We start from the raw sequence: 16,988 nt of genomic DNA on the forward strand, positions 1-16,988 counted from the left end.
GGTCTCCCCTCAGTCTCCTCTTCTCCAGGCTGAACAGACCAAGTGACTTCAGCCGCTCCTCGTATGGCTTCCCCTCTAAATCCTTCACCATCTTTGTGGCTCTCCTCTGGACACTCTCTAGTAGCTTTGTATCCTTTTTGTACTGTGGGGCCCAAAACTGCACACAGTACTCATAATGAGGCCTCACCAGTGCAGAGTAGAGCGGGATAATCACCTCCCTCGACCGGCTAGCAATACAGTGCTTGATGCACCCCAGGACACGGTTGGCCCTCTTGGCTGCCAGGGCACACTGTTGGCTCATGTTCAACTTGCCGTCAACCAGAACCCCCAGATCCCTCTCTGCAGGGCTGCTTCTCCAGCCTCTCATTCCCCTGTCTGTATGTACGTCCAGGGTTGCCATGTCCCAGGTGTAAAATCCGGCACTTGCCCTTGTTAAACTTCATATGGTTGGTGATTGCCCAGCTCTCTAATTGCCCTCGAGAGTGTCAACAGCTCCTCCCAATTTTGTGTCATTGGCAAACTTAGATAGCAAACCTTCAAGTCCTGCATCCAAGTCATTTATGAAGATATTGAAGAGCACTGGCCCCAAGATGGATCCCTGCGGAACCCCGCTAGTGACTGGTCGCCAGCCCGATGTAACCCCATTTAATATATCCCTTTGAGCCTGACCCATCAGCCAATTGCTCACCCATTGCATTATGTGTTTATCCAGCTGTATGCTGGACATTTTGTCCAGGAGGATACTGGGAGAGACAGTATCGAAGGCTTTACTGAAATCCAGAAAGATTACATTGACTGGCTTCCCTTGGTCAACTAGGTGGGTAATCTTGTCATAGAAAGAAATCAAGTTTGTCAAGCAGGACTTTCCCCTCGTGAATCTGTGCTGGCTGGAGCCAATGACTGTGTTGTCTTTCAGGTGTTTTCCAATAACTCCCAGAATAATCTCCATAATTTTGCCAGGCACAGAGGTGAGACTGACAGGCCTGTAGTTACCGGGGTCATCCCTGTTGCCCTTCTTGAAGACTGGGACAATGTTTGCTAGCTTCCAGTCAACTGGGACCTCCCCAAATTCCCAAGAGCATTGAAAAATCATTGAGAGAGGTATTGCTATGACATCAGCCATCTCTTTCAGTGCCCTCGGATGAATCCCATCAGGCCCCATTGTTTTATAGGGATCCAGCTGGAGCAGCAAATCCCGCAAAAGTTCGGGGTTGGTTGGGAGTTTGTCATTCTCACAGTCATGGTTCTCTAGCCCAGAGCCCATCATCGGTGTTAAAGACCAAGGCAAAGAAATCATTAAATGTCTCTGCTTTGTCTGTATCCCTGTTTGTGAGGTTACCATGCTCATCAAGTAACGGGCCAATGTTATTTCTGGAGGTTTAGATCTAGATTTTATGTCTAACTCATCACTTCACTATACTATACTCAAGATTGAAAGTACTTTGAGACAGGGAGAGTCCTTATACTGTATTCAGCGCATAGTACAACAGGGCTTATCTTGACTGCATCCTGCTGTTGTATTGGGAAGCAAAATTTCTTTAGTCATTGTATTAGCAGCAATAACAATATAATTTCATACACACTGATAGAGATGGTAAGTTTTAAAACTATAGATCAGGTTTAAAAGAATAACAACACTGTATCTCCTAAAATATTTTGAGAGTTTTGCCTTGTGGTCATTCATCTTCCATACTTAAACATATAATATTAAGGAAAATGTTACTAATTATAAGTTTCAATTTTTTCATGTTATTACTTTGTTTAATGTTCCTGTGTTCTTTGAAGTATCTTCTTCCATTACTTAAACTGTATAGATTTTGGGTTTTAATGTTTATTTCTAAATTATTATTTCACATGTATTTAATCAGTTAGTTACTGGTTTCTGAAATCCTGTTGGATGTTAAATATTTTCTGGATTTGAGACTAATGTTTTTATATGAATAAAACAAATTAAGAGTGCATGCCAGTGGTACTATATGAGTTTGTTCACCATTTTTTCAGGCAATGAAAGAAGTTTTAGTATATGTACGTTGAAGAGAACTATGTTTCTGCTAGATGTTACAGAGAAATTTGCATAAAGCAAGATGAAGCGGACTATGCTGTCATAGGCTGGACTGCTCATAAAAATTGTAAAGCCCCATAGAAATGGAATTTGATAAACCAAGTATAGTTATGCAAATGAAATGAGAGGGATACAAGAGAGTACTGTCTGTTATGGTAGTAGCCTCTGAGCCGGAAAAATGAGGCTTGGCATCAAAACTAACATTATAAGAATAATCCTGCTTTGGAGATAAGGTAATACCTTTTGAATTTCAGACTTCAAGCCAGTTCCAAGGACTGAATGGTTTATGTCATTCTGAAAAACTGGAACATTTTAACCAAATTAGTGGATGATGTTGGACACTTTACACAGTATTCTGCTCAGTTGTTCTATTTGCTTTATTAAGGAAATATATAAAGCCCAATTTTTGGTGTTGATCTTGTGATTTCTCTGAGTGGATGTGACAACAGTTTAATTTTCATGTAGTTGTATCAAAAATTGGATCGCCTTAAGAAACTGGAACATGTGTCTGTACTAGGTTGCTGTATCATTTGCATTCATTTTGAAAAAATACGATTTGGTTGATCAGTAGCAGATTATTTAAATTTTATTGGCATCAAAGTGGTCACTCCTGCATTGTTTGTCATTAAAATGTAGAAAGATTCGTACTATACGTGTACCCTTCTGTTCACCCAGAAAGTGTTTGTGTTTGAATGGGAATCTTAAATTAACTGTGCTAGCCTTGTCTCCAAGTAAATGCACAGATCACATGACATTGCAGAGAAGACAGTTTTTTGCTCCTATTCTGTTACATTTCTGATAGTGATGTGAGCACAGCTGGTAGAGAATGGTGTTTGTGTCTCACAGCAAATCCTTTGTCTTGCAGGACTGTAATCCTGAGAGGACATGCTTTGCTTTCATCTTGCAGTTTTTCTAAGACACTCTGTCTCAGCTGTTAATTATTGAGGCTAAGAGTTATGGAATACAAAGCACTACTCAATGGCTTTGTGAAGATATAGCATTGATGCATTTATAGTTTAGAAAGCTTTGAATGTTAAAGTGTACTTTATTTCTGTATATAATTTCATACACTCTTGTATTAACAGAGGGCACCTCAAAGCAAGCATAATGCAGGTTCCCATGATACAGAGAGGAACAATGAAGGTCAAGGAACAGCAGAAATCAGCATAGCAACTACTGGTACTGGTCAGGTAAATTGATTATTTTCTATGTTGATAGTATAATTAAATACTTGAAATGTACAATGCTTATATTTTGGTATATACCTTATTGTGTTTGTATGCATGTTCATTTTTAAAAGATACACACTTTTCTTCATTCCATCTGGAAGTGAGAAACTTTCTTGTATTTATTAGAAAGAAATGTTTTAATAGGATGAAGTGTAAACATTCCATAATGCAAGGAGCCGTTTTCTTTTATTTAAATGATAAATGAGCCTAATACTAAACAAATAAAAAGAATGACTATAGAAAATGTGTTTTATTCTAGGCAAACTGTAATATTAGAAATATGGTTTAATTATGGGAAATTGCTCAAAATTTCACTTGAGAAATTATCACTGAAATATTAGTGATTTTGAAAACGAAAATGATCAAATGGCAGGTTTATCATTAATATTTTGTTAATATTTGTGGTGGGTTGACCCTGGCTAGACACCAGGTGCCCACCAAAGCTGCTCTATCACTCCCCCTCCTCAGCTGGACAGGGGAGAGAAAATATAATGAAAGGCTCATGCATCAAGAAAAGGACAGGGAAAGATCATTCACCAATTGCCATCATAGGCAAAACAGACTCGACTTGGGGAAATTAGTTTAATTTATTACCAATCAAATCAGAGTAAGGTAATGAGAAAATAAAAACTAAATCTTAAAACACCTATCCCCCACCCCTCCCTTCTTCCCAGGCTTAACTTCAGTCCCGATATCTCTACCTCCTTCCCCCCAGCGGAGCAGGGGTACGGGGAATGGGGGTTGCAGTCAGTTCATCACACGTTGACTCTGCCACTCCTTCCTCCTCAGGGGGAGGACTCCTCACACTCTTCCCCTGCTCCTGCGTGGGGTCCCTCCCACAGGAGACAGTCCTCCATGAACTTCTCCAACACGAGTCCTTCCCACGGGCTGTAGTTCTTCATGAACTGCTCCAGCGTGGGTCCCTTCCACAGGGTGCAGTCCTTCAGGAACAAACTGCTCTAGTGCGGGCTTCCCACAGGGTCACAGCTTCCTTCAGGGCACATCCACCTGCTCCGGCATGGGGTCCTTCATGGGCTGCAGGTGGATATCTGCTCCAGCGTTAACCTCCATGGACTGCAGGGGGACAGCCTGCCTCACCATGGTCTTCACCACAGGCTGCAGGGGAATCTCTGCTCCTGTGCCTGGAGCACCTCCTCCCCCTCCTTCTTCACTGACCTTGGTGTCTGCAGGGCTGTTTCTCTCACATATTCTTACTCCTCTTTCCGGCTGCAGTTGCGCAGGTTTTTTTCCCCCTTCTTAAATCTGTTATCACAGAGGTGCTGATTGGCTCAGCCTTGGTCAGCAGCAGGTCCGTTTTGGAGCTGGCTGGTATTGGCTCTATCGGACTCAATGGAAACTTCTAGCAGCTTCTCACAGAAGCCACCCCTGTAGCCCCCCCTGCTACCAAAACCTTACCACGCAAACCCAATACGATACTATTTTACATAAAGCTTTGAAACAGTATTATCAATGAGATAATCTCCTGGAAGTGTACTGAAGGATTATATAAATGCTTTTAAATAATCTTACATTGTCATTCCTTTTTTTAGTGAAACACATTAGCACTGTCTTTAGAGAGCTACGTTAAATTTTTCTTATCTTTTTATATTAATATTTTTGCAAGTTTGGGACCTCTGGCTAAAAATACTTTAATTATTTATCATGCACTAATTAATGTTCATTCACTTCATAATCTCCGACTGTAGCTGAGACATTCACATTAGTAATTTGGGCTCTTAAAATTCCATGCTATAAATTTGATCGTTTAATTCACGTGTAAAATATTTGTGCTAATTTAGGGAAGTAGAATTATTTAAATCCTTCTGAAAGTATCCTGTACAAGAAGATTTATCAGAAAGAATATAAATTCTTGTTTGGCTTGATTATTTAATTTGATTTAACATTAAGCATAGCCCATAATTTTGCTTTTGAAAAATATTTGATCACCATTAAGTTCTCTCTGCTATATCTGAACAGTTGCTTAAGGCTCTCACTCTAGTTCTTATGACAGCTTTATTGCTTGGTGTTGTGATTTAACCCGGCAGGCAGCTAAACACCACACAGCCGTTTGCTCACTCCCCGCCAGTGGGATGGGGGAGAGAATAAAAAAAAAAAAAGGTAAAACTCATGTGTTGAGATAAAGACAATTTAATAGGACAGAAAAGGAAGTGAAAATAATAATAATAATGATAAAAGAATATACAAAACAAGTGATGCACAGTGTAATTGCTCACCACCTGCTAACTGATGCCCAGCCAGTTCCCGAGCAGCGGACACCTAAGCAATAGACCCCGGCCAGCTTTTCCCCTAGTTTATATACTGGGCATGACCTCATATGGTATGGAATAGCCTTTTGGTCAGTTTGGGTCAGCTGTCCTGGCTGTGCCCCCTCCCAGCTTCTTGTGCACCTGGCAGAGCATGGGAAGCTGAAAAGTCCTTGACTAGTGTAAACACTACTGAGCAACAACTAAAACATCAGTGTGTTATCAACATTATTCTCATCCTAAATCCAAAACACAGCACTATACCAGCTACTAGGAAGAAAATTAACTCTATCCCAGCTGAAACCAGGACAGTATCCATCCCTTATTCCATACCATATAGGTCATGCCCAGGTCCCACACTTTCCAATATATTCCAATTAATCACCACCACTTTTCCTGTCTTTTGATATATACACACAGATATCATTCCCTTAGTCCATGGGCCATCCCTCTAAAATGTCCACTGAGTTCATTTAGTCCATGACTTTGGGCTCCATCTGTCATAACAGTCCTTCAGGGCAGGAGTGATGGTGTGTGGTGTTGGATTGTTGCATGCTGAAGCCAGTTCTGGTTCCATCACCTCTGCACTTTGCTCGGTTTCCTCAGAGTTCATTCGTCATTAATCCGGGTGATTCTTACTGGTGATATGGCATATAGCGACCATAGTAGTGATGACATACAGTATTACATAGCAATTAACATAATACAATTCAGTTCATTGGCTATTTTCACCCAAAATCAAATCCCCTTGAGGTACACATCAGATTTCCCCATCCTTCTGCATTACCCACCAAGTGCACCCAAAATCAATTCTGAGAACAAGCACAACAACACTGAGAGCAAATAAATCAACGTCATGACCAGCGACTATTAACCTAATGATGAATGCTTATAACAAGTTTGTTTTAACACGCTCTGGTCAGATCTGTCGTTATCTCAACCCTTCAAGCCCCATGTTGGGCACCAAAAAGGACTGTCATGGTTTAACCCAGCATTAACTAAAACGGCTGAAACCAGGTCACTTGGGGAAAAAAAATAATTCAGCGCTGCTTTGGGGCTGAAAGCATAATGTATTTAAATACTTGATGCATTGTGGCTGTATTTTCTTTCTTGATTGTATGAATCAGGAGTTATTTTGGACAACAGATATTTTACAAGGAAGGAAGAAGGGTTTCTCATATGCCTTGGCAGACATTATGCAAAGTAGACCATTCATTCTTCCTTTGACGTTTTATGTTTAGGATTTGAGCAATTTTGAACTTTGCGTCGTTAAAATATTTAAAACATTTGTATTCTTTCCTCCTAGAGGTTGATAGATCCAAGGCTCTGAATCTGCATTCTAAGAGACATCTGGGGATTATTTACTTTTAGGGCAAGTCCAGAGACAGAAGGCTTAATAGATTGGGCATAGCATTTATTTCTGATAAACCAGGTCAATATACTTTGTTTCTTTGAGCAATCACTATTAAGTGGAGTGCAAAAAGTTTTAACTGAATAATATGGGGCTAATTGGTTTTGTAGTCATATGAGCAATGCTAATTGAAAATTTGCCAATTGAAGAAAGGATTTTTCAGGATTCAGCCGTGTCCTTTTCTGTACCATCTTGCAGCTATCTTCTCTTCTGTTCCATAATGCTCACTATTCTGCTACTGTAATGAAATTTATTCAAACATTTATTATGCAAATTTTATAAAGGATTTCAATGAGGTATTCTATTTTATTAATAAATAAATAAATAAATTAATTAATCAATAAATTAATTAATAAAATAGGGAACACAACCTGATTGACAGAGTAAATAGCAAGTATAGTACAACAAAAAACAAGTGAAAGACAGGAAAGTATAAAAAGAGAAAACAAGATGAAGGAGAAGGATAGGAAAAGATTTGGAAAGAGAAGGTTCTACATAAGAAGGGTCCATGTACACCTCTCTGTCATTTTCCAGTTTCTCAGATGAATGGCTACACATTTCTGATACTACTACTTTCAGATCAGTCTTTAGGAGCCAGTAAGAAAGGTAATTGCATTTAATTTGGTCCTCCTGGCATCCTCAAAGTAGTAAGACCAAAAATGATGGCTTTGAAGGAAATAGTTATTTGGATCAAAGTCGATACCGTTTTTTAGAAACAATTGGATAAGTATGATATTTCTATTTATGCTACACTGGACTTCCATAGGTAGTGCTCCAAATGTGCATCTTTTTTTCGTTCTTGGATAAAATGAGCATATTGAACTTGAGTGGAGAATTTTGGCATGTACATATACAAAACCTGTAATCCTCTGAATGTAGTCTGAGGTCAAGATGATATTAATGGATCAGTCAGTGTAAAAATCTCAGGGTTCTTTCCCATATTCATAGCACTGCAGATTATTAAAGTGAAATAATTTAGGAAGTCTAATATAGTTTTCATTCTAAGCTTTACGTTTTTCAAATTTTCCCATCCATAACAGCAAAAGGAAGTGCTTGTTTACATAGGAAATATATATTGGAATAAAATAATTTGGGAATTTAAATCATTCCAGTTGTACTTATTTAGTATCCTATGCTAATGCTTATTCTGGAATATGCATGAAATGTTCTGGATTCAAATGGAGAATGAAATGAGTTTAAATATTCCAGTATAACTAGAATTTTTTTCTGTTATTTTTTATAATTTTGTCCTGATTTCAGCTGGGGTAGAGTTAATTTTCTTCCTAGTAGCTGGTATAGTGCTGTGTTTTGGATTTAGTATGAGAATAATGTTGATGTTTTAGTTGTTGCTAAGTAGCACTGAGTGCTGCTGTGCCAGACATGCTAGAACTTCAGTATGAATTGGAGTCAAAGGCAGCCAAGTGGTATGCCACCACTGATATCGCTAATGCGTTTTTCTCAGTCCCTTTGGCGGCAGAGTGCAGGCCACAGTTTGCTTTCACTTGGAGGGGCGTCCAGTACACCTGGAATCAACTGCCCCAGGGGTGGAAACACAGCCCCACCATTTGCCATGGACTGAACCAGACTGCATTGGAACAGGGTGGGGCTCCGGAACACCTGCAATACGTTGATGACATCATCATGTGGGGCAACACAGCAGAAGAGGCTTTTGAGAAAGGGAAGAAAATAGTCCAAATCCTTCTGGAGGCTGGCTTTGCCATAAAACAAAGTAAGGTCAAGGGACCTGCACAGGAGATCCAGTTTTTAGGAATAAAATGGCAAGATGGACGTCATCAGATCCCAATGGACATGATCAACAAAATAACAGCCATGTCTCCACCAACCAGCAAAAAGGAAGCACAAGCTTTCTTGGGCGTTGTGGGTTTTTGGAGAATTCCAAATTACAGTCTGATCGTAAGCCCTCTCTATCAAGTGACCCAGAAGAAGAACGATTTCAGATGGGGCTCTGAGCAATGACAAGCCTTTGAACAAATTAAACAGGAGATAGTTCATGCAGTCACCCTTGGGCCAGTCCGGGCAGGACAAGATGTACACAATGTGCTCTACACTGCAGCCGGGGAGAACGGCCCTAGCTGGAGCCTCTGGCAGAAAGCACCAGGGGAGACTCGAGGTCGACCCCTAGGGTTTTGGAGTCGGGGATGCAGAGGATCCGAGGCCTGCTATACTCCAGCGGAGAAAGAGATATAGGCAGCATATGAAGGGGTTCGAGCCGCTTCGGAATTGGTTGGTACTGAAGCACAGCTCCTCCTGGCACCCCGACTGCCAGTGCTGGGCTGGATGTTCAAAGGGAGGGTCCCCTGTACACATCATGAAACTGATGATCCATGGAGTAAGTGGATCGCACTGATCACACAATGGGCTTGAATAGGAAACCCCATTTGTCCAGGAATCTTGGAAGTGATCATGGACTGGCCAGAAGGCAAAGAATTAGGAATCTCGCCAGAGGAGGAGGTGATGCATGCTGAAGAGGCCCCACTGTATAATAAACTGCCAGAAAATGAGAAGCAATATGCCCTGTTCACTGATGGGTCCTGTCGTCTTGTGGGAAAGCATCGGAGGTGGAAGGCTGCTGTATGGAGTCCTGTATGACAAGTAACAGAAACTGCTGAAGGAGAAGGTGAATCAAGTCAATTTGCAGAGGTGAAAACCATCCAGCTGGCTTTGGATATTGCTGAATGAGAAAAGTGGCCAATGCTCTATCTCTGTACTGATTCATGGATGGTGGCAAATGCCCTGTGGGGGTGGTTGCAGAAACGGAAGCAGAGCAACTGGCAGCGCAGAGGCAAACCCATCTGGGCTGCTGCATTGTGGCAAGACATTGCTGCCCGGATAGAGAACCTGGTTGTAAAAGTACGTCACTGTCGTGGTTTAACCCCAGCCTGCAACTAAGTACCACACAGCTGCTCACTCACTCCCCCCCACCGGTGGGATGGGGGAGAGAATCGGAATGGTAAAAGGGAGAAAACTCGTGGGTTGAGATAAGAACAGTTTAATAACTGAAGTAAAATAAAATAGAATAGTAGTAATAGTAGTAATAATAATAATAAAATAATAATACAATAATAATATACAAAAAAAGTGCTATACTGTACAATTGCTCACCACCCACCGACCAATGTCCAGCACATCCCTGAGCAGCGATTGCTGCCTCCTGGCCAACTCCCACAGTTTATATACTGTGTGTGACGTCATGTGGTATGGAATAGCCCTTTGGCCAGTCTGGGTCAGCTGTCCTGGCTTTGGTCCCTCACAGCTTCTTGTGCACCTGGCAGAGCATAGGAAGCTGAAAAGTCCTTGACTAGTGTAAGCACTACTTAGCAACAACTAAAACATCAGTGTGTTATCAACATTATTCTCATCCTAAATCCAAACCGCAGCACTATAGCAGCTACTAGGAAGAAAATTAACTCTATCCCAGCTGAAACCAAGACAGTCACATAGATGCTCACGTACCCAAGAGTCAGGCCACTGAAGAACATCAAAACAACCAGCAGGTGGATCAGGCTGCTAAGATTGAAGTGGCTCCGGTGGATCTGGACTGGCAACATAAGTGTGAATTATTTATAGCTCAGTGGGCCCATGGCACCTCAGGCCATCAAGGAAGAGATGCAACATATAGATGGGCTCATCATCGAGGGGTGGACTTGACCATGGACACTATTGCACAAGTCATCCATGAATGCGAGACATGCGCTGCAATCAAGTGAGCCAAGCGGCTAAAGCCTCTCTGGTATGGAGGACGATGGCTGAAATATCAATATGGGGAGGCCTGGCAGATTGATTATATCACACTCCCACAAACCCGCCAAGGCAAGCGCCATGTGCTTACAATGGTGGAAGCGACCACCGGATGGCTGGAAACATATCCTGTGCCCCATGCCACCTCCCGGAACACTATCCTGGGTCTTGAAAAGCAAGTCCTATGGTGACATGGCACCCCAGAAAGAACTGAGTCAGACAATGGGACTCATTTCCAAAACAGCCTCATAGGCACCTGGGCCAAAGAGCATGGCATTGAGTGGGTATATCACGTCCCCTATCATGCACCAGCCTCCAGGAAAATCGAACGATACAATGGACTGTTAAAAAACTACACAGAGAGCCATGGGTGGTGGGACATTCAAACATTGGGATACACATTTAGCAAAGGCCACCTTGTTAGTCAACACTAGGGGATCTGCTAATCGAGCTGGCCCTGCCCAATCAAAACTTTTACGTACTGTAGAGGGGGATAAAGTCCCTGTAGTGCACATAAAAAATATGCTGGGGAAGACAGTCTGGGTTACTCCTGCCTTGGGCAAAGGTAAACGCATTCGTGGGATTGCTTTTGCTCAAGGACCTGTGTGCACTTGGTGGGTGATGCGGGAGGATGGGGAAGTCCGATGTGTACCTCAAGGGGATTTCATTTTGTGTGAGAATAGCCAATGAACTGAATTGTATAATGTTAGTTGCTATATAATACTGGATGTCATCACTTCAATGATTACTATGTGCCCTATCAACAGTATACAGTAAGAATCACCTGAAGTAATGAAGAATGAACTCTGAGGAAACTGAGCAAAGTGCAGAGGTGATGGAACCAGAACTGGCTTCAGCATGCAACAGTCCAACACCACACACCATCACTCCTGCCCTGAAGGACTGTTATGACAGATGGAGCCCAAAGTCATGGACTAAATGAACTGAACGGACATTTTAGAGGGATGGCCCATGGACTAAGGGAATGATATCTATGTGTATATATCAAAAGACAGGAAAAGTGGTGGTGATTAATTGGAATGTATTGGAAAGTGTGGGACCTGGGCATGATGTAGATGGTATGGAATAAGGGATGGATACTGTCCTGGTTTCAGCTGGGATAGAGTTAATTTTCTTCCTAGTAGCTGGTATAGTGCTGTGTTTTGGATTTAGGATGAGAATAATGTTGATAACACACTGATGTTTTAGTTGTTGCTCAGTAGTGTTTACACTAGTCAAGGACTTTTCAGCTTCCCATGCTCTGCCAGGTGCACAAGAAGCTGGGATATTCCATTCCGTATCATGTCATGCTCAGTATATAAACTGTGGGAGTTGGCCAGGGGGCAGCAATCGCTGCTCAGGGACATGCTGGGCATCGGTCGGTGGGTGGTGAGCAATTGTATAGTTTATATCACTTGCTTTGTATATTATTATTGTATTATTACGTTATTATTATTATTACTACTATAACTACTATTCTATTTTATTTTACTTCAGTTATTAAACTGTTCTTATCTCAACCCATGAGTTTTCTGACTTTCACCCTTCCAATTCTCTTCCCCATCCCACTGGGGTGAGGGGAGTGAGTGAGCGGCTGTGTGGTGCTTTAGTTGCTGGCTGGGGTTAAACCACCAGAAATTAAAAGTCAGTAGATTAAAAGACCTGTGTATTTAAAATAGTATACATTATTTTGTACATGACTTCTTAAATATCACTGATATGGTCCAGTAATATTTATGGTTTTTGTAGGAATTTGCTTCTGTGACTCCTTCACAATTAGTGTTTAACAGTTAGAAGATGAAGTAATTTTTCAACTTCTGGAGTTTAGTTTTTATTTGGGCTGTTTTGTTAAGAGGACAAACATATGACTCCAGATAAATATTTATCATATTACCACTTATTTTGATCACAGTGGATAACATATTCACCTAGATATATATAAAAGGATTAAGAACTCTTATGAAATTGTGTCTTCCTTCTGTTAGAGCTAATACAGGGAAAAGTCACTTAATACAGTGATGTAGGCTCAGGACAATGGAATGTTGGGCAAACTTCAATATAAGAAGGCACTCAGCTCAATTTCGAGGCAAAATAAAGCTCACCCAGTACAGCAATGAAACAAACAGAACAATATTCCTTTAAATTGTATACTATTCCAATGTATTTTTAAGTGCCCCAAACTGAATGGAATCTTCTTGTGAGAGAGGGACATAGTAAAGGAAGCTTCACAGACAGGAAGCAGAGAAAAAGAAAGAACTAAACACACACACACAAACACCACTCCAAAGAAGAGTGTGAGAGGATAAATGGGAGAGGGGATGTAAGTACACAAAATAGATTAAAAAAGGGCAAAGATGTTAATAACTGGGTGTTGTTACAATAGGTAGAAACATGCTATCTACCATAGTTTCTAGAGAAATTACAGCAAATAATGTCAGCATTATTTTATAGCTTTTCATTAAAAAATAGAAGATTTAACCACCTGTGTTAATCAGCTTTTGATAAAAACACGTTCAAGTAGGTTACTCCTTGTCAAGATGAATCTCTCCTTGTCAATTCCTGCATATCTGATGGTGTTCTGAAGGTAGTACAGGCTTATTCCTACTCACTATATAATCTGACCTAAAAGTAGAGGCTACTTTTTTCTCCCTCTGTAAAAATCATAATTCAGTTTGTTGCCAAGTCCACTTCTTCTTTTTTCTTGGTAAAAATAATTATAAAAGACTTCCGTTGAAAATATAACTACTTTGAGGTTGAATTTAGGGGAAAAATGGATAATAAAACCCAGTTTAACATTGATATCTAAGTTATGTCAGGGTGGGTAGACCTAACTTAACCAAAATACATGCTGATAGTTCATTTTTATAAATATGATTTCATCATCCAAGGCTGAAACAGATTTAGGCAATAGTTGGTATTGCAGTTAGACTTTGTGTTATACTGAGTTGTTGTTTACATTTTTAGGGTTCTGCTGCTCGAATGGACCATGAGACAGCCAGTGTTATGAACTCTAGTAATAACTATTCTGTTCCTCGCAGACTGACAAATCATCTGGGTACCAAGGTAACCGAAGATTACAAACCACAGGTCGCTAATGCTACATTTTTACTAATACAATAACCTCATTGTTTCTGCTAATAGTGCTAATATTAGCTGAATGATCAATAAGGAAAATTTGATTGCAAGAAATTATTTGAGTACCTAAAAAACTTGTGATGTTGATGCATAATCCGTTATGAAAACTAACCCTTTTAAAAGCAGTTCTTGGAATATTTTACTGGAGTCTGAGTCCTCAAAACAGGTGTGTTGCTAAGAAATTTAAATTAAAAAAAAGTTATGTAAGCCCTTGATGGTAATAAATGACTGTTCATTGTCTCGATAGTAATTCAGATAATACGGCGTAGAATAATGGAGAATGGAAAATGCTCATAGTGACTAAAATATTTGAATTGAATAATCATTGAAAATAGGAAATGCGAAGGGACTTTGAGGAGATCATCTAATATGTCTCCCAGTAATGCATTAATTTTATCAAGAGCATTCTTGACAGCATGTGAAAGCTGTCTAACCTATTGGTAAAAGCTTTAATGATAAGCAATCTCTATCAATTTTTCAGTTTTTGCTATTAAAATTTTTAATATCTAAACTAAATCTTCTTAGCTGCAGTTTCCTTTTTCTCAATGGAAATAGGAAATCTTTCCATCTTTTGAAGCAACTTTTTATATATCTGCAGTGTATTCTAAAAAGTTACTGAAAAAATAGAGGTGAAGCTTGATATACAATAGAGAATGTACTCAAGATATACGAGCAGCATGAAGAGAGATAAAAAGGGCAAATCTGTAACACACAATTGAGTCCCTGAACCACTGAAGTTTATACAATCTCTGGCATCAGCAGCAATGTTGATATTATCAATGTGGTGCTGATCCCAGTCTTCTGGGAAGCAGGATCTTGACATAGTATTAAGTTACGTTGGGCCTTAAAACAGTGTTATGTTGTAATTTCTGCCCTTCATTGTATGCATGCACCAAATGGAGGTGACATTAGTTAGAGTGTCTGTTTGCTACTTCCCATTATAAAGTGTAGAATTCCCAAAAGGTGCAGACAAGGGGAGAGCCCTGAATGCAGAGAAAGGGACTGAGCGTAGAAGGAAGAAGACAAATAAATAAGTCCATCTTAGTGTGCTGTGGGTTAAGAAAAGCTTGAAATTAATGCATGAGAAGAAGGGAAAGCAGTAGAGATTTTAAGCATTTACAGATGCAAAAAGAGATGCTTCTGTGTGTAGTGTATATATAAAGAATATATGTATATATTTTAGAGTTTTTCCTGTACTATATGTGCCACAAATCCGGAGGCCAGATTTTGATGGCTTCTATAGTTTTATTCTCTGACAAAAAACTTTATCTTCCAAATCTAAATAACTGTGGACTAAAGCTGCTGCTTAAAATGTCTGTCAAGAGGCATGCATAAAGCAGACTGAATTCACTCTCATTTAAGAATCCAAGTGGATTGTCTTACTACTGTATTTGATTTTTTTCCCAGACCAGGAAGTAAGGATCTACAAACTGGGATGCTAGGCTGTCATAAAATTGACTCCAAGAGTATTTCAGCGGATTTTGCATGTGATCATAACATTTTATAAATTTTAAGATTTCTATTGCTTCAGCAATTCTAGTCTTTAGAAAAATGCATGTTAACAGACTTATTGCTTAGTCTACCCACTGCTATCCATTTTTTTTTATAACTCGGTATTTATACTCATCTTCAGAGACATTAGAATAGTCTCTGAAGAAACCAAATTAAATAATTCATTGTTCTGGTAACCAGTGCAAAAATGTAGTTATTATTAGAAAACTTTGTATGACAGTCTGCAAGTCTCATTTCTTCCTTAGCTGGTATATTTTAAAGAAACATACTCACTGCTACTTTGCAGTTTCCTTTGATAGTTTATTTATGTTGTGCTATGATTTTGAAATTTGCTGTATTCTTGGCTTTAGGAGTTTGGGGTTTCTAGATAGTATCTAATATTACCTTGTACATCATATTGTTCTACTAAAAGTTCACTAAAAGAACCAAACACATTTCTCAATCTAAAGCTATTACTGAAGAAAACAGAATGCAAAAGAAAAACCAAATAGTGCATTGACCACTCTGTTATATGGCAGCCAAAGGAACCCCTCAAAAATTGCTATTTTTTAATTTGAAATTTAGTTGCTCTGAGTTAAATGTGTAATGATGGTTTTTCATGGCTTGATTTAGTTGGACAAATGCTTAGTACTTTATACTGTATATATTAAATGAGCATTTGTTTGCTTCATTGGTTTTATCCCTGTAAACTTGAAGAAAGTGTCAAATTAACTCTTCAATTTTGCATTAGCTGTAAATAATCTGGCCTATATGCAAATCATTCATCATAACAAAAATTCATTGGTTAATTTGAAATAGTTTTAATGGAAAACATTAAAATATGTGTAAGTTTTTTTAGTATGTTTTTTGTATGTTAAAAGTTAATGTAATCGGTCTTATCTTGTCTGGAGTAACTGTATTTAATGCCATGCATCAAATAATTTTTCACTGAAGAGCATCTTTTCATGAAAGTATGATTCATACAGAATATACTCTTCTGAGATAAAATTAATTTAAAATATATTACTGCATTCCCAAACTAAAGCACTTTCATTAGTATGTTTCTTTAATCCTTGTGTGCAATGGAAAGTTAGAAGTCTTTGCCATTAGTCTTGCAGATTAATACAGTTAGATATAATTACCACTCAGTTATCTAGCCATTTAACCACTAAGTGAGATTTATTAAGATTATAAATGGTGAAGAACTAATAGTGCTTATTTAATTATTTCAAAGTAGTAGAAAACTGGTTGATGGATGGATTGAGAGCAACCCTGCAGAGAAGGACTTGAGGATATGAGGTAGATGACAAATTGGACATGAGCCGTCAATGTGTTCTTGCAGCTCAGAAAGCCAATCGTATCCTGGGCTGTGTAAAAAGAAGCGTGGCCAGCAGGTCGAGGGAAGTGATTCTGCCCCTCTACTCTGCTTTGGTGAGACCCCAACCTGGAGTATGGCATCCAGCTCTGGGGCCTCCAGCACAAAAAAGACATGGACCTGTTGGAGCGGGTCCAGAGGAGGGCCACAAAAATGGTCAGAGGGATGGAACACCTCTCCTATGAGGAAAGGCTGAGAGAGTTGGGGTTGTTCTGCCTGGAGAAGAGAAGGCTGCAGGGAGACCTTATTGCAGCCTTTCAAT

At 39.7% G+C, this 16,988-nt stretch overlaps 1 protein-coding gene across 21 annotated transcripts in view; it reads left to right on the plus strand.

Annotated features, from left to right (window-relative positions):
- LOC104015306 (adenomatous polyposis coli protein-like) overlaps positions 1-16,988 on the plus strand; it is a 177,676-nt gene that overhangs the window by 142,704 nt on the left and 17,984 nt on the right. For 19 of the 21 annotated variants that reach the window (XM_087770708.1, XM_087770706.1, XM_087770722.1 and 16 more), the window contains 2 exons: positions 3,148-3,252; positions 13,690-13,812. In XM_087770708.1, coding sequence (XP_087626834.1) covers positions 3,148-3,252; positions 13,690-13,812 — 228 coding nt within the window. The remainder of the gene's footprint in view (positions 1-3,147; positions 3,253-13,689; positions 13,813-16,988) is intronic. The other 2 variants (XM_087770719.1, XM_087770716.1) reach the window with 1 other exon arrangement.

This window comes from Nipponia nippon, unplaced genomic scaffold (genome assembly GCF_047370975.1).
Source record: "Nipponia nippon isolate SJK-2023a ecotype South Korea unplaced genomic scaffold, ASM4737097v1 scaffold_33, whole genome shotgun sequence".
Classification (NCBI taxonomy): domain Eukaryota; kingdom Metazoa; phylum Chordata; class Aves; order Pelecaniformes; family Threskiornithidae; genus Nipponia; species Nipponia nippon.